General features: G+C 35.5%; 1 protein-coding gene across 1 annotated transcript in view; it reads right to left on the reverse strand.

The window, feature by feature from the left end:
- Positions 1 to 257: 257 nt before the first annotated feature.
- LOC145680822 (gamma-aminobutyric acid receptor subunit alpha-6-like) overlaps positions 258 to 18,715 on the reverse strand; it is a 663,305-nt gene continuing 644,847 nt past the window's right edge. Inside the window, exon 8 of the mRNA XM_081751910.1 lies at positions 258 to 3,570. Coding sequence (XP_081608036.1) covers positions 3,010 to 3,570 — 561 coding nt within the window. The 3' untranslated portion in view covers positions 258 to 3,009. The remainder of the gene's footprint in view (positions 3,571 to 18,715) is intronic.

Below are 18,715 nucleotides of genomic sequence, written 5' to 3' on the forward strand. Positions count from 1 at the left end.
CGTGTAAAACAGTATAACATCGATTGAAAAAGTAATTGTACCTGCTGTAATTATCTTGCTCTATGTTGCAGACTTAATAACGAACTTTGACTATACAATAACAAACAACAACTTTGCACTATGTAAGTGAATATTTAAGCATAATACAACATGCTTTGTGCTTCGATAAAAAATGATTGCATGCTTACAAAGGTAAGAAAATAAGGAAACGCAATACATTAATAAAAAAATAAAAAAATTGTTTAACAATTCATAGAGTTTTATAGTATTTATCTTTCGTCTGAACAGAAACACAAATGAAATAACAAAGCGAACGTAAACAAAGTTTCAACACAAATAATTACAAACATTTTTTTCAGCACTGACATTTTGAAAGTATTTAACAAAATAGAGGCATAAAACAAACTAATATCTTTAAGACCAAAATTGAATGTAGTACCTTTCTTACTGTTCGAGATGAAATTACATGCAAATGAGATTATGTAAATACTTATATTAAACTTAAAAAGAAACGTTTACTGTCCAGGATTTGTACACAAAGCCATGTTGCTATTTACATATATTCTTAGTAAAATATCAAGTAACTGTTACCAGTTTTCTGTGTACAAATCACAGTGCTTACATCTGATTTTATATTTATATATTTTAGTTTTAGTGAAATTAAGGCTCAGGTAATTTCGCAATTTTGTACACCATATACTTATCATATGGTAAAAAAAGGAATTATTCTAATCAAACAAAATCTGTGTTGATGATCCACTTCATGTTAAGTATCTCCACTATGCAGCTCTTAGTAAGACGAAACCGTCTAATATTGAATGGAATCTAATAAAAATATAGTTTCATCTTGATAGTCTCTAAATCATTAAATTCACAGATCGCCCCAGGATCTTGTTCTACAGAGTAACTTCAGAAAACTGCAGCTGGTATTTGAAATATTAATCATTTGATATTATTTGACTTCAATCATTAATAATGCAACAAGCAATATGAATTATATATTTCTTTTATTTCATAGTTTTATTTGCTTACCATAGTTTTCGTGAAGAATTGTTTTATTGTAAATCTTTATTTTTGCAATAGAAGGTGTAAACCAAATTTTCATGTACTCATCTTGAAAATGATAGTACGTCATACGTCATTTTCGCATTTTTGAAACAAAGTTCAAAATAGTACATTTAAACAAATTCCTCTTGAGAAAATCATATAAATACAATTTTGTTCTGATTTACCTTTACTTATACTATTTGTATCTTGTGATTTAAGTTATATCTCCAGTGAAGTATCACACAGGGAATTTACAATACATTACATATTAAGATAAATTTTATTGACTTCTGAGAAAGAATACATTCTTTTTTCGTATATGACTAGTGTCAATGCATTATTAACATGCACTAATTCCTATCCTGTACTTTTTCTGACCATTCTTGTTCACTTCTATAAAAATTATAAGCATTCTACATTTTTGAACAAAGTGCTTGACTCTGGAACTAATATTCTGCCTTCTATTACTTTTATATTTCTTCTCGTTAGAATAGTATTAAGTTTTCGTAGAATAAATTTTAATTTGGAACTTCACTCAACTAAATATTTGTAAATTACGTTCGAATATTGCAGTATCTTAAGTTAAGAGATGCACTTTATAAAATAAATAATAAAGTTGTCATTAAAAACATCGAAAATTGTATGTAAAAGAATAATACGTTCGATATAATTTACTTATAAAATGTCTAGGTACAAGCGCATGCAATGAAGAAGTATGTGTTATAATACGATACGTTTTCATTGTACTTTTTTAGTTATGAGAACGTAGCGATATTCTAAATCTAAAAGGAACCGATATTCGGATTATCTTAATTAGCGTATTTAGTATATTTCCTGTATATTTAATAGAATATCTCATTATATTTTTGTTGCATTACTATAGTTGAATCATTAATAATTCAACCACCACACTGTCTATGCTGAATCTCATTCAAAAATATTACCCTAAAAATCACGTTTAAGAATGTGCGCATACTCTTGATTTCGAATCTCAGTAAAAGTACAAAGATCTACATCCTGTATATAACTCTATCTAGAGAATGATGTTTATATTCTCGCTTAAACTTTATATCCTAGGTTCAATTCTGACACTGTGAAATCATGACCGAGGCTTCCTCCAAGGATTTTTCTTAGTCTCATCAGAAGAATACGTGATGACATATTTACGCATATCATATTTGACCAATTTCTTCCATTGTTAATATTTACGTTGAAATATAGGTTTACCAGATGTTTGTGGAACTTGGTTATTAAATAGGTCTTGTATAAAATTTATTATGAAAAGACGTGATAAAACAACATTCGCATTATGTAATTATGAAGTGAATTCAATATTTCTTATAGACCTGATGTTAAGAGTCGAAGTCATGCATTGTTTTAAAGTATAAAGAAAAACAGGCTACATTACAATATTGGTCTTAAAAAGGTTTGGATTTATGATGTATAAGTAAAAACAAGCACCTTGTTCCTTCACTTACTGGCACATGGTTATCACCATATCTCGGTACAGAGAAGCTTCTAGGTGGATATTCTACAAATGTTTCGAATGTGATGTAAAAACTCATCTTGCATCATCAGTTGTATTGTGATTTTTTTAAATGGGAGATAACACAGTTTTATGTCTTATTCGTGCAAAGCATTTTTTTGTATGCAAAAAAGTGAATATTTTTTCCTTCCTTCAACGGAAATCGTAGATAGTCTTGGAATATAATTTACAGAAGTTCACAATGCTTTTTGCAGCAAGAATGGAAACAAGAAACAAGAAACAGTATGCTTATTTGACCAACACTTCAGCACATTAATATGCCACAAGACACGGATTTCTACTGTTGTTCATTCCAAAGATGTCGTTGGTTAAGCATTGGATTTCGTTACGATATTGGTATTACTACATTCAGTGCCACCAACTGTAGAGTCCTTACCGTTGTTTTCCTTGGTTGTAATGTTCTCTTCATCTTCTCGTCATAACAACACTGACCCTTTCGCAGCATCCAATGCTTTCGCTTTCGCAAGTGCTGAAGGTTCTGGAGGGAATTCGTCCGTAATATAATACAAATAAAGTATCCAGTAAATTGTAAGTAGCATCGAGAACATAATGGGGAAACATCTTCGAGCATAAATGTCGATTTTCGAAAATTTAGGGGAATCCGCATCTTTAATTCGAATTTCACCTGGTTGATTGAGATATTTAACACACTTTTTCGTTTTCTGCCATAGAAGAGCAGGACCTATTAATACTCTTCTCCATGTCTCTTGTAGTTTATTTTCTTCGGCTGTTTTTCTCCTTCCAGTCTCTACGTCGTCGATGTCATCTTCTAAATATGCAGCTACTTCCTCCTCCTCTTCATCGTCCTCTTCTTCCTCATCTTCTTCACCTTCTATAACTTCTTTGGCATCGGTAACTTCTACAGTGATGGCTACGATATCGCTAGTGGCCATTTCTTCCGTTACTCCAGAGACAACGGACGCCGGGGATGTCAGTTCTGATTGGACCTTTTCTGGTTCTTTTATTGGTGGTGGTGGCTGGAAAATAATACAAGAAATATTATCAGTTGAGTTGTCTAATATATCTATGTATACGATTGATTAAACAAATACTTAATACTTGAATCACATGTACACGATACAATCATTTTTTCTTTGATGATTTAATTCATGTATCTTTTTAGTTTATATTTAAGTAAAATTTACAATCAATTACCCATTCCTCTCTAAGAAATAATTACTTTCAATATATTTTTATGTACACTACTTTCGATCATAATAAAGAAGTATTTCATTTCTAATAGTAGCAATGTACGTTAAATGTATCAAAGTTAAAGCTGAGTATTAAACATAATTAAAAGTTCAGAATTTTACTCGCTACGTTAACAATCCATTCTAAATATAACTACCAGTTTAGCTTCAATAGCCATCATGATGTCAAACCAACGAAAATCAATCATGTGAAAATACATACATTAATGACATATAAAAACATTATAGTGGCACATAGTATTCATTCGAAAGCGTACCAACATGTTTAAAAAAATAATGCCCAACAACAACGCTAGACATTACGGTGGAGCGTTTTGCACTTTTGTTGGAAATTCGATGACGGCTAGTGCGGAAAAGGTGCCATTAGTGGCACCGACCTTACTGATTTTTTAATTTTTTTTGACAACGCCTTACCCTGTCCCAACGGACTTAAAGTTTTTAAGTGTTGGTTAGGCAACACGCACAACATCAATGACAGAAAAGCTACATGTGGTTGTTTTTAGCGTTACCTGATGGCTATAATACAATTATTCTATTTAAAGAAACTTGTAGCAATACCAGTAAATAATTTTAAAATGTTTATGAGTCAAAGTGTAGCCATATTAGTTCAGTTATTGGAATTAATGTCCAAATTTTGTTTGGAATGCCACGCTAACGATTATTATAGGCATAGCTCTTGATTTAACACGATTTGTTTTTGGCAACTCTTTGCTTGTTATGTACACCGGCAGCAAATGCCATCTATCGGTAGGCTACACAAATTCGTGGTTGCTTACATTGGCCACACTCTTCGAGCGTCGTCGCAACGTCCGGCTCCGTCCAGAAGATTCGCGCACCTCCCGCTCGCCTCGTTGAATCCAGAACCTACGCCGACGTTTCTAGAATATTCTCGCTCGAAGTTCGGCGGTGGTATAAATATTGCGTACTTCGTCCAACCAATCCAACAGGCCAGTTTATTGCAGCTTAAGCTTAAACGGTTTTAGTTCGCTACTTTTTTTGTTAAGACAGAGAGTTTGTGCACTATACCTAAAGTTACCGTCTTCTTAGTGCGATACGATTCAGAAACATTTTGTATACTTTGGTTTCCAAGTTCGGAAGCAATGGAAAGCAAGATGAAGAAAAAGCCTCACAGCAGACCAACGAGGGAAAGTGTGAAACGAGGCTTATTTGGAACTCCAAGTGAAATGAGTGAAGTGCAGTTACCCACGTACGCTGACGTTATGCAACATGATCATTGGTTTCGAAGTGGTTTAAGTGGTGACGCAAGTGTAACTAAATTACCAGTGACTGACATTTGTGAACTAGTTGGACAAAGAGTTTCAGAGTTTCAGCACGTTCTTCTTTCAAATCTTGTGCAAAATTCTGAACGTCACCTCTTAATTCGGACAGTTAATTAGAATCAAATTTATTTTCTATTTTTAAATTCGGTTTCTTATTACTCGTCATTGACATTTCACTTTCCTCTTCATTCGAATTTCTCGCATTTTGATTTTTTCCCTACTGATATTGTTTATCATCAGCATCACTAATCGAGTCCGTTCTTTTATTCCCTAAAAGTGGCAATATTTTATTCTATAAACTAACCCATTCGGGTTCCCACTAACAATAAGATCCGATGACTCAAGGTTCAAATATAACTTGCTATCTTGCAGAACGCTGATAATTATTAAATTTTCAATTTATTTATCCTATCGACGTCAATTCCTCAGTCTAGGACTCTCCGCATTCTAGAATTGAATTCTTCTTCCTTCATGTATAACCTTACAAACATCTATATCGACTTCAGCAACTAGTTCTCTGCGCCGAATGGAGAATATCCAAGTCTAATCATCAGTACCGTCATCCCCAGTGTTCAGTTACACTTCTTAAAATTATGGTACTAAGTTGATAGTCTTCACGGAAACTATCTGGATTCATCTTCCTTCTTGAAGGCTGGATTCAACTTCATATCCTGGATTTGGGTTGTCAAACTTGATACGCCACTCTCTCGTCGTCACCACTGCCATTTAGTCACGTGATCTTCTTTTGATGCATCTTTTGTCATTATAAGTGGACTTTCTTCAAAGCAACAGAAGACGAAGAGTGAGGTAAGTAGTCAAATCAACGCAACGGAAAAAATAGAACACGTCACACTACGTGAACGCGGAAGCACTCACGAAGGCGACGTGAACGGCCCGAGTAGACAGCTTAGGATGACATCCCAAGCAAGAACATACAAACAAACGCTTCCAGATACGGAAGGGGGGAGTCTGTACCCAAGGAATCGAACATAGAATAATCAGAATATGCCTAGATACAAGTATAATATTACAATGCCCAACAAACAGTTCACAATTCAAGTTATTACTACAACTGTAAGCCTAAAAGAAAACAAATCAGCACAAAACATATTTATACATAATACATATATAAACTAACATGCACATATTTGATCAAGAAACATATTTTCTGCTTTTTACATATTAATCTTATTTCCTTTTCCTTCAGAATGTAGCTGTTTTCCAATGATCCATCCAAATTATAATGTAACTGGACGACGGTCTAATTCAAGTTGATATATTCTTAGATGTTTTATGCATGTATCTCCAGGTATATGTTAATGTTATTAATAATTGGATTTTTAAATACAGTTTATTATCTTAATGTGGAATACTAGGTGTTCCCACTGCTATGCTAAACGCTACTTAAATAGTGTGGCGTTGCCAGATAGTGTCGAGTGTTTACTGATGCCAGATAATAAAGGAAGTATCATGGAATTCTGCTTAGATACTTACTAGAGAAATTAGTTTTCGACCCTTACCGCAATTCCGCTTCTCGAACTGCAACGCTAGAACGCAGGAATTTTCTTATTGTGACTACTACAGTAAACGTACAAATTTGACAACAACGCACTATGGCGTTCTGCGCAAGTTTCGTCTCAAAATCTATTTTCTTAAATGTAAATTAATATTTAAATAAAATATGAAACATAACACGAAAAACGGTCAATACAATATATCTATTTCGTAATAAGATCGTTACTTTAAAATACTTTACCCATACAAATAAACATTTCGTAAAACTGATCACTTCTAGTAAGATTTTACACAAGTGCCAACTTGTATGCTCATTATAAAACGAATCAAATATATTCTTTTATTTGTTACATTTTTGGATATCAGGAAACACAACCAAATGAATCAGTGTCTTGTGCTGTAGCTGAAACATTACTCTATCTTATAATACAATATTTATAATGTGTAACGTTTCATTGCGCAGTAGTTAAGGCAATGAGCTAAAATATGTACTGACTTCCGGGTAGTGATCCACCTTAAGGTATTCCATAGTTAACTTTTTTGTGTGTGTTGACTATCCTGAAAATTATTCCTAATTGCAATAAGAAATATGTGGATAAACAGTACTCTTTTGCACCTTTTAGTTTCTTAGGCGTATTTCGAGCTTTTATAACTTTACTTCTTTATATTTGTATTTAATTAAATATTTTATCTTTCCTAAAATGAAATATACTTTGTACTATTCTATCAATAACAAATGTGCATTTATTTTTCTTATTTCTTCTTTAATTCAATTTCTCGACGTTTCTGTATTCTTCACATGTATAACATACTTGCAATACGCCTAGTTCCACATTTCAATAAACCTTGTAATCAAAATCATTCTACGGATTTTAATTTCTCAAACATGATTATTAATATTAGACTTACATATATCCCATATCCTAGTAAAATATTCATAACTTTCTGTAGCATCAACAGTCCAGATACTCCTAAATCTTGTAAACAGCCATCAGATATCACAAAAGCAGATAACATTGTTTCCACTAGAAATTTTGATTATGCTTCAACAGTTTTAGTACATAAAGATGGTCATCGCAAATTGCGTGTGAGAACCCGGAGTGGGTTCACTAATTAACACTGCATAGTTTTAACCGTCATATTTCTGATAATTATCAATCTAAATAATACCATTTAACTTCCATTCTTTAAGCTTCTCTTTTCACTTAGGAACCATTTGTTTTTTTAGTATATAAGATGACTTCCTTTTCTTTTCACGAAGAAATTTAGAGGTGCAGATATTGTACCATTTAGCCAATATATGCTTTGCGTTGAAATGCAAAATAAAATTAACGACAAATTATTGAATAATTAATTGAATGAATAAGAACAACAAAATCATGAGAATAATGAATAAATAAACGATCAGAATTTGGAATGCCATCACATAACGTGTGGGGCTTACAAAGGAAAAACATATCAGTCGACAAGGACAAGAAGAAACACTTCGTGCAGGTTTTGTTACACACGCGAAAAGTCTCTTTTTGATATTTCGTCTTGCAAATGTAAAACCGCCGAAGATTGCAACTGTGAGAGGACACGCAAGATTCCAAATCGAGAATTCAAGTTTCTGTTGGACCAGAGAACATCACGGAAAATGAGCATTGGTAACATTGACGTCCGAACAAGCAAATCTCTGTCAAAGATGTTTTCCCGTAAAGTGAACAGATTTAAGGGACAGACAACCAAGAAAGACGCTGGAAGTGTTGAAGCGAGTCCATCAACTAGTGGGATTAGGCATAGGCAGGCCAAAGATACTAGCGTTGTCATGGGGAATCCAGCGAAGCTGTTGAATCGGGAAGCACGTCAGGATCTGACTTCGAGGCACGACCAAGAAGGAAACATAGCGTAAAGCGCATCTGTCTTCAAAATACAGCGGAGGCAGCGTTTAGAACTGGAGCTTCAGACAGACACGTTGCTTTGATCTCTTTGCAGGACGCGAGACTCATAACGTCAGAGGACAAAAATCTTGTTGTTGACAGATCTAAGGTACGAAGAGGAAAAGATAAACTGGGTGAGAAGATCCAGAAAGAAAAGGCTCACCTAGGCCGGTCGATTACAAATATCTACTTCGAGGGAAAAATTGCTGCAATTCTTGTGGAAGAAAAAATTAACGGCAAACTACGAAGACGAGAGATTTCAGAAAAGCATATCACAGTTCTGTCGGAGCCCGGTCCAGAATACTTGGGTCATGCTACACTTAAGTCAGGCACTGGCAAGGGTATTGCCGACTTTATATTGGAGCTTTTAGAGAACAACCAGTACGACGTTACATGTCTTGAGCAAGTCGGCTGCAATGGTGAAGCCACGAACACAGGATGGGATAACGGCGTGATAAGTCAGATACAAAGATCATTAGGAAAGGAACTGCAGCATCTCATTTGCCTTCTTCATACCAACGAGTTGCCATTTCGACACCTGGTTACCGAATTGGATAGTGGGACGACAGGACACAACACTTTGTCCGGCCCCATCGGAAAGAAATTAAAGGATTTTGAACGTTCACCGATCGTTTCCTTTACACCAATTCCCGTTGAGTGGGTGTATGAAATGAAAAAAACAGATGATTTAATCAGCGACCAGAATTATCGCTTTGAAATTTGTAAGGCTGTTGCTACAGGAATGTGTACTACCGATCTAGCAAACAGAAAACCAGGACCATTATCATATTCACGATGGCTTACATTGGCCTGTAGGATGCTTCGCCACTACATCAGTACTGATGAACCTAGTTCAAGGTTGTGTCTACTTTCCCAGTACATTGTTAAAGTATACGCTCCCGTCTGGTTTTCAATGCGGGGAAATCCTTCTTGCGAAATGGGCGCCGTGCATCTGTTTAGCATAGTTAAGCTATCACGTTTTCTGCCAGAAAATCTACAACACATAGTTCATTCTGTTCTACAAACAAACGGATACTACGCTCATCATGAAAACCTGCTGATAGCGATGACAGCAGATGAAAATCCGCATATTCGAACGATAGGCTGGAGAAGGATAAAAAAGGGCCCCATCAGAAGACTTCGAGATCAAGCTGCCCACGTGACTTCATTGTTCCGAAGTTAAATTTTACAGCTGAAAATTACTACGACATGATTAATTGTTCTAAATGTCTAACAGAGCCGCCAATCACATGAAACATAACGGATCAGCAGCTTGAAAAAAACATCCGAACTTCAGCTACTCTAACAACAACATTTCCTTGCCATAGTCAAGCTGTGGAACGCACAGTGAAGCTGGTGTCCGAGGCAGCGTCAAGAAAGTGCGGCCAGAACGCAAGAGATATCAACGTTAGAGCCGAACTTTAGTCTAGAACAAGAATGCCTCGCTTCAAGACCAAGAAGAACTACGTGATCTAAGGTCAAATGTCAACGTATGCCTCCTAGGTGGATGGGTGGGTGGGCGGAGTTCGATGTGCAACTACCTCCCCGTGGTGAGTTCTGGGTTATTTTGCGTACAGTGCAAAATAAGCGAAGAGTTGTACAAAGAAAATCGTGTTATATCAAGGCTTATACCTATAATCATCGTTAATGCGGCATTCCAAACAAAATCTGGACATTAATGCCAATAACTGAGCTAATATGGCTGTACTTTGACTCATGGTCATTTTAAAATTATTTACTGGCATTGCTACAAGTTTCTTTTAATTAAATAATTGTATTATAGCCATCAGGTAACTCTAAAAACGACCAGAAGTAGCTTTTCTGTCATTGGTGTTGTGCGTGTTGCCTAACCAAACACATAAAAACTTTAAGTCAATTGGGGCAGGGTAAGGGGTTGTCGAAAAAATAATAATAATAATAAAAAAACAGTAAGGTCGGTGCCACTAATGGCACCTTTTCCGCACTAGTCGTCATCGAATTTCCAACAAAAGTGCAAAATGCTCCACCCTACTAGACATAATGTGAATAATCCAAAATGAATGGGTATCCATGAAAAAGGTTCGCAAATGACTTTCCAATGATTCTTTAAAACTACCCAGATGGCTATAAATCAGTATCTTAAGGTATAACGCTCATCTTTGTTTGGGGAGGAAGAACATAGAAATATGGATGTTTTTAGAAATCATTAATATTACCAGGAGCCAGGGGCGGATCCAGGGGGGCGATCGGGGCGATCGCCCCCCCCCCCAGAAGAGGCAACTTTCTTATTTTACGTATATAAATAAAACCCATCCCAAAGTTTGGAGCCCTTAAAAGTAGCAGTATGACAACCCACCGCCCCCCCTCAGAAGTCGGTCCTGGATCCGCCTCTGCCAGGAGCAATGATTGTTTTCCAGTGTTCTGCGCACTTCAACCAAACAGTATTACAACTTCAAATATAGTTCTTGGCTTTGTCGTAATTACTTCACATGATAACATCTCAGTTTTAGATTTTATTGATTGTGATCATGACCTGATCCAATTAAATTTACACTAACAGGAACAACTAAGGGAAGCCGCACTATTTCTAAAATAAATTATTTATTTATTAACTTGTGGATTGGGAACGTACCGAATCTTCGAGATTAATAATATATTCAGATACTTAAAGTATCTAGAAAATGCAAAAGAAATAAATAAGGCGAGAGATAAAATTATTAAATTTTAAGAACTGTCTCTATTGCAGATAACAGGTTAATTGATGACAGATATCCAACTAATATGCACTTTGCACATTATATTTATTTATTTTTCTGTTTTTTCTCTTTTTTTTAAACTTTTATTTCCAAACTATCCTACGCTAACAGTTGATTTGAATCGGTTAATAGGAATAGTACAAGTTCCATATTTTCCCTTAACTCTCTACTAAAATTAGAAATGTTTGAAATTAACCATTTTCAGTTTTAACGTTGATCAATATAGAGAAAAAGCGGTGATAGATAGCGATAGCTGGCTTTTTGAAACCGTATCAACATCCCAAGAATAGATTCTGTCTCCATTTTTATCTCGCTACTGATATCGGAAGTCCTAAAACACACACTATATTTTCCAGTTTCAATATTAATCAACATACAGCTAAAACGATAAAAGATAGCGAGAAACATTTTCTTTATTTGATTCAGCGTCTCAAGAATGCGTTATGTCTCTTCCCTTAATCCTCTATTCAAACCGAAAATGATAGAACACAATCTTGTCCTGTTTAAACGATAATCGTCATAAGTAATAAACTTTAATATATATCGCTTGAGGAGGTTTCCAGCAAACGATTGTATCTGATCGCGCTTACATTGCTGAAAACTCTTAAACTTAAAAAAATGAACTTTCCACAAGCCATCCCTAAGTCTCATTTATAGTCTTCAAAATAAGCCAAATCAGTTTTTGCTTAAAAAAAATGTATATTCTGATTGTTTATATACATAAATTTCGTGATTGTATCATACACATTTCAAAAGAATTACGAAATATGAACAAAACATTTTTGAATCTCACTACCCACTCTTCCGAAAGGAATTTATCAAATCTTTCTCTTACTATAGTTTAGCATATAAAAGTAACATTTGTAATTAAATTTGTAATTTGTAATTTCCAAAATCTCATGAATAACAAACAAACAAACAAAAAAGGTTTAACTTACTATTCGTTTCTCTTAAATATTGAAAAATAAAGTATTCTGTCTCACTCGCAACCTAGATTCTGAGGAGTTCATATGTTCAAGATGTCAGAGACGTAACAGTTTAAGAAATTTTGTAAATAACATAATTAGAACAGATTTCCTTTATCCCTTAGCACTTCTATTCAACTAAACGCACTCTTATTTACAACCTAGAGTTTAAGGTGAACATGTGTTCAAAGTTTCAAGTTTCTGTGGCTAAAGGTTGCAAAGATCTGGCGATGAGTAGAAAAATGAATAGGTAAGTACAAGGCTATTTACTCTTTTATACAGAAAACATACACGATAAAACTCTATCTGTATCGAAATCAGAAAATAAAAAGATACATTTAAAAACTTCTTGAAACATGAAACGAAATCATTCAGTTTTACGTCCGATGGTTATGCCGGCTACGGTAAAAGAGACAGTGGTGATGAGAAATGAATATAATGATGGAATGAATAAAGTGGGAGGAAACGGGAGAACCTCGAGAAATGCTACGTACACTGTGTTTATCCACCACAGAGTCCCCTTGGCACAAGCTGGGATCGAACCAGGGACTCCAAAAACAGAGGTGAACGCTCTACCACTGAGCCACTGTGGCCTTTTGAAACGTAAAATATCAATCCTTGAAATTACAGCTTCATGCTATGTTAAATTTAAATAATTAGAATTTTTGAAATATATATTCAGCTAATTCTAAGGCCGTATTTCATCAGTTTCAAAAATATACTGTCTTTTTTCTCTATTCTCATATGCGTATTGTAAGACAATCCGACGACTTTATTTGTATTTAAAAAGCTATCACCATTATGTCAATCCTTACTCATCAATAGCTGACTTCCATCTCCAACTCACATCTAGATGATCCTTTCTATTTCACACCATTCCATAACAGCCTGCAAATTTCTACCCTTCTTATCATCAATAGTCTTTATATATCTCTGGTCATAGAGAAGGCATAACCTTCTTCGGCCCGCCCATCTTTGATGGGAATGAAAGACATGTGAAAAAAAAAAGCTATTTTAGAGAAACAGTTATTTCTCTAAACAAAGTATAACATTCGTTCATAATTACCCAGTTATCCGGAATTTTGTATGTTCAAGATTACGTCCACGACTAATTAGTCCGGAAATTGGGGTAACATTGTATTGCATTAAGAAAAGGTAAATCACATATTTTAGGACTGTGCCTGATCGTATAAATTTGATACCAGCCTGGATTCATTTCAAGAGTCTGCATTTCTGAATAATTTAACCTACTAGCCTTCATTAAAAGAACTTAACCTCTCTAATATTACATAGGTAGAGGTCGTTCTTTGGCAAGAAATAAATTAATTCAATTAGGATAATTTACATTATAAATGATAAGAAGTTGAAAATAATTACAACTTATACTACAAAGATTCCATTTTGGGGATTAAAATTAATAACCTTAAAGAAATTTATAGCGAAAAATTCAGATTTCATATCAGAACTTCATTTTTAGGGATCAGTTTTCCAGTAATTTGAACAAATGAATATGTATTTGTAACAAATACAATTGGTTTGAGTAAATAGTGAACAACTTAAGTCTGCATTTGAGGCATTTTGCCATGACTATTCAGACACTGTAGGATGATACACTCAAAGCCACAATGAGAAAGCATTGATTTCTACGATCGTAAATTGCTTTATTTGGATTCTTTGGAGATGGAAATTCAGTGTAAATATATATACAAAGGGTTTATATTAATTTCCTTTTGCGTGTTTATATTCAGTATCTCTGTAAATAAGTGATGTTAGTACAGTAGTTTAAAAATGTGCAGCGGGAAAATCTTATATTTTGTGTACATATACATCTTGCTTCCTTCCCATGAATCTAGGTTTAATTTGTAAAGGCTGTGTGTCCAATAGCCAAAAGGTTTACATGTCCTGTTAACAAATTTGCTCGTCAATCAGATGCTAAAATAAGGTATATATGTTGGTCCTTAGATTCGACAACTTATACAAAATGGAAGTTTGAAGCACACCTAACAGACAAAGGGAAATGAGCATATAGGTATATTGCAATAAAGTAGCAGTAACAAAAAAACTTATTTGGAAGTAGAAGGAATCCTAAATACAAGGAATTAATGAACGAAGTGATGAAAGTGTTTTAAGATTTATGATGCTACATGTCCTTAAGAGTACAGTTCAGGGAATCAAATCTTTGCTTCTTTCCAGAAAGTTGCAGTGATGAACCATATGATCACAAAATTTAACTAATGCATAACTACTATGGAGAAACAGTATGAATGGAAATTGATGCTCACAGTTTTAGCAAATATTGCTGAACTATATTTCGGGACAAGAAGGATACTCATTATCAGAGGACATAAGACACTTTGCTTATATTTTGTTTATTCCTTGTATAAAAGTAACCAAAAAGTTCTGTAGATTTTTCACCCACCACCTTCGAACATCGATATGCTATCTAAGACCTACCAGGAACATTGAAATAGTTCCTATCAGCATCAGCGACCTTCTGCCAACGCTCTGGAAAGTGATGGATTCCATAGCAGTAGAAGTAGGTGTTTCCTTCAGCGAAGAAAATATCAAGTGAATTTTGCACCTCTACGAGAGATTTGAACTGGCGTTCTCTAAGGTAATCTTCCAAGGAAGAAATGGAACAGGTGATAATCAGACGGTGCAATGTCCGACGAGTATGGTGTATGCAATAGCATTTCCTATCCAATCCGTAGAATGGTGTTCCGCGTCATCCTCGCCACTTGGGGCTTAGCGTTGTCCTGTAACAGGAAGACCCCTTTGCGATTCAAAAGTGATGCATCCAGAGTTTTGAGTTTTTCTTGAACATGGCTCAACTGCTGATTTAACGCAGTTGTATTAATGCTCCGACCAGCTAGTAGCAGTTTCCGATGCATGATGCCGCGAGTAGTTCACCAAACATAGTTCTGGTTCTGGTTCAGTGCTGGTTTCGGCTGTTTGAGTCCGGTTCATAGGATGCTAACCAATGATGATGCACCGTGGAGCTTCGTACAGGGCCCACTTCTTATCACATGTCAACACCCTGTCCAGAAATGTCTCCTTCCTAAGTCGAGACAGCAAAGAAACACAAGTGTCTGCTCGTGTTGCCCTCTGGCTCGGAGTCAAATCATGTGGGACCCATCGACCCAACTTATAGTGCTTCCGAAGTTGATGGAGGTGCTGCCAAATAGTTTCTCCACTCACACTGAGTTGTAGTCCTAGTTCATCATATGTCTGGCCATTGTTGGCCTCAATTGCTGCCTGAAGATCTTCATTTTCTACATGTGTTGGTCTTCCGGCACGTGGTGCGTCTTAGAGTGTTTCGTCCCTGTCCTTAAACTTGTCGAACCACCACTGCACTGTCCGCGTAGTCACGACATCCTCACCAAAGGCCTAGCATATCTTTCACCCCGCTGCTGAGGCTTTTGACCCCAGTTTGAACTCGTACACTATACACGCCCTTATGATGCTTTGTGGAGGTCCCATGTTCACTCTGTCCTTACACAAATTCACGGTGAAACTGAACTCCCACAACCAGGTAGTATGTTTGACATACCCACACCAGCAATTTACCGTCGCCTTATCTCCATTCGCATTCAACTCATGGTGTGTGTGTGTCAATTGAACACAGACCTCCACAAAAAGCGACGGAACTTTCTTGGTTACTTTATAGTTCTGAATAATGTTATACCATTCTTATATCTCGAAAAAGATAAAGAAATTTGTGATATCTTTAATGCATCATTCAATCTTCATTATCACTCTATTCATTAACTGATATTGAATTTTAATACTCGCTAGAACAACTACACATTGGAGTGCACAAGAAACTGCGATTCTTACATTTCCATTTCAAACTTACATACTCAAGTTTCTGACAGTTACACATAGTAATCTCTGAACAAAACTTGGAAATATCTTCGAGTGTTTTCAAAATTGGCTTCAGAATTTGGTCCTCCAAGTACCTTTCGGAGTCTTCTGGCCTTGGTGGATCGATCTCATACTTATCAGCGTTTCCCAATTTGCTGTTTGGTAATGGAATCTCATTATATGTTGTTATGAGCATCACTTGTTACAGGTAATCTCACCAGCCTGCATTTTGTTAAAAGTAGGAGCCTAGCGTCATCACAGTTCTTCACAATAATCTTGAGAAGCTTTGTGAAAAACAGTTTTTCAGATTCAAAAGCGTTTGCTGATAATGGAATATGTTCTAGGTAAAATAAAAGGTTACAGCTTTCTGAGTAAGTAGACAGTTCTTGATCTTTGATGTTCCAACTGGATATGACGTTATATCGCATCCAAGTGGAGCGTGATAAGCCATTACCTCTATTCTTATTCTTACATAACTAGTGGAAAAGCTTATGAACTAAAATAAACCTTCTTGTCTTTGAAATCCCGCCATCATGTACAATTCTTTACAAGAAATTTTATAATAATGCTGTATCAACAGAAGGAATACATCGGTGTCTCTACCCATCACAAGAATTCTTTCTAAATTGTGATTCATAGCATGAAGTATCACTCTAGAATTTGCTTCTTCATGCTTTCCTTCAAGATTTTGAACATCTACCTAAAAGTTTGGCTTAACAGTCTTCTGATCTTCAAAACTAAGGAAACAACAACGAAGTGTTCTGAAGGCAATAACTCCAGTAATGAATTATCTACTTATGGTCTACTTACTCAGAAAACTGTGACCTTTCACTTTCCCTAGGACAGATTCCTTTATCAGCAAAAGCTTTAGAATCTGCAGAACTGTTTTTCACAAAGCTCCTCAAGGTTAATGTGAAGACATGTGATGAAGCTAGGCTGCTACTTTTAGGAAAATGCAGCCTGGAGAAATTACCTTCAACTAGTGATGCTTTGAAACAACATATAAAGAGATCCATCTCATAACAAACAGCAAATTGGGAAACACTTGTAAGTGTGAGATCTATCTACCAAGGTCAGAAGACTCCGGACGATACTTGGAGAACCAAATTCTGAAGCCAATTTTGAAAACACTCGAAGATATTTCCAAGTTTTGTTTAGAGATTACCATGTGTAACTGTCAGAAACTTGAGTGTGTAAGTTTGAAGTGGAAATGTAAGAATCGCAGTTTCTTTTGTACTCCAATCTGTAGTTGTCCGAGCAAGTATTAAAATTCAATATCAGTTAATGAACAGAGTGATGAAGAAGACTGAATGATGCATTAAAGATATCACAAATTTCTTTATCTTTTTCGAGATATAAGAGTGGCATAACATTATTGAAAACTAATGCTAGAAATCAAATAGTTTGTTCTCTTATATAGAGATTTCTTAAGCATGTGGTGTCCTTCTATTACGTTTTTTATTATAGATTTATTGTGTTATATAAATCAATAAAATGTTAGAAAAAATGAGAAGGGGCTTTGAAGAATATGGGATGAAAATAAATGTTAGAAAGACAAAAGCCATGGTGATTGGAACAAAGGGGTCTGTGTCAAATATAAAAGTAGGAGGGGAGAAAATAGAACAAGTGAATAGTTTTCGATACCTGGGTAGTGTTCTTAGTAATGACATGAAATTCGAACGTGAAATAAAAGCAAGGATAGGAATGGCGAAAGAAGCCTTTAAAAGAAAGAAAAGTCTGTTTTGTGGGACCTTGAACAAAGAGATGAGAAAAAGACTCATAAAATGCTTCGTGTGGAGTGTTGTGCTGTATGGGGCGGAAACGTGGACATTGCGTAAGGGTGACGAAAATCGACTGGAAGCCTTCGAAATGTGGGTATGGAGAAGAATGGAAAGAGTTAGTTGGGTCGAGCGGAAAACGAATGAGAGAGTGTTAGAAATGGTGGGTGAGAAAAGAACACTTTTAGATATTATTAGGAAGAGGAAGAGAAACTGGATGGGACATTGCCTAAGAAGAGATTGCATCATGAGGGACGTCCTAGAGGGTATGGTGTCGGGAAAGAGAGGGAGGGGGCGAAGGAGACTACAATTAATGGACGATATTAAAACAGAAAGATCATACGCGAAGACGAAAAGGTTAGCGGAGGACCGTGGAGCATGGAAGCTTCACAGCTGCGGCAAGTGACCTGCCAATAAAGGCAGAATACCTATGATGATGTGTTATAGCAACTGTATACAATCTTAATAACAGGCAAGTGCTCCTTCTGTAAATAACATTTAACAGTTTAAAAACAGATTATTTATAAAGTATGTTAGGCATATCTTATTTCATGTTTTTTTCTTACCGTCAGAGTAAGTATTAAGAGGGAAAAGTGTTAATATATAAAAAAGTGGAATGCAAATTGTTCATGATTCTCTGTTGAAGGCAATTTTGAAATCTGGTTCCTGCTCTATTTCGGTCAGTACCATTGTAGTACATAAATCGAAGGACTTGCAGCAAAAACAGACCTTGTGAAAACAAGATTATTTCAGAAAAATTAATAGAAAGCTGCATGCCTGTGCATCTTTTAGAAGATATCAGGGACACGTATAAAGAAACAGATTTGCAGAGTTTCCCTTAGTGTGTACTAGAGG

Source organism: Thermobia domestica, chromosome 3, assembly GCF_964235325.1.
Source record: "Thermobia domestica chromosome 3, izTheDome1.hap1.1, whole genome shotgun sequence".
Classification (NCBI taxonomy): domain Eukaryota; kingdom Metazoa; phylum Arthropoda; class Insecta; order Zygentoma; family Lepismatidae; genus Thermobia; species Thermobia domestica.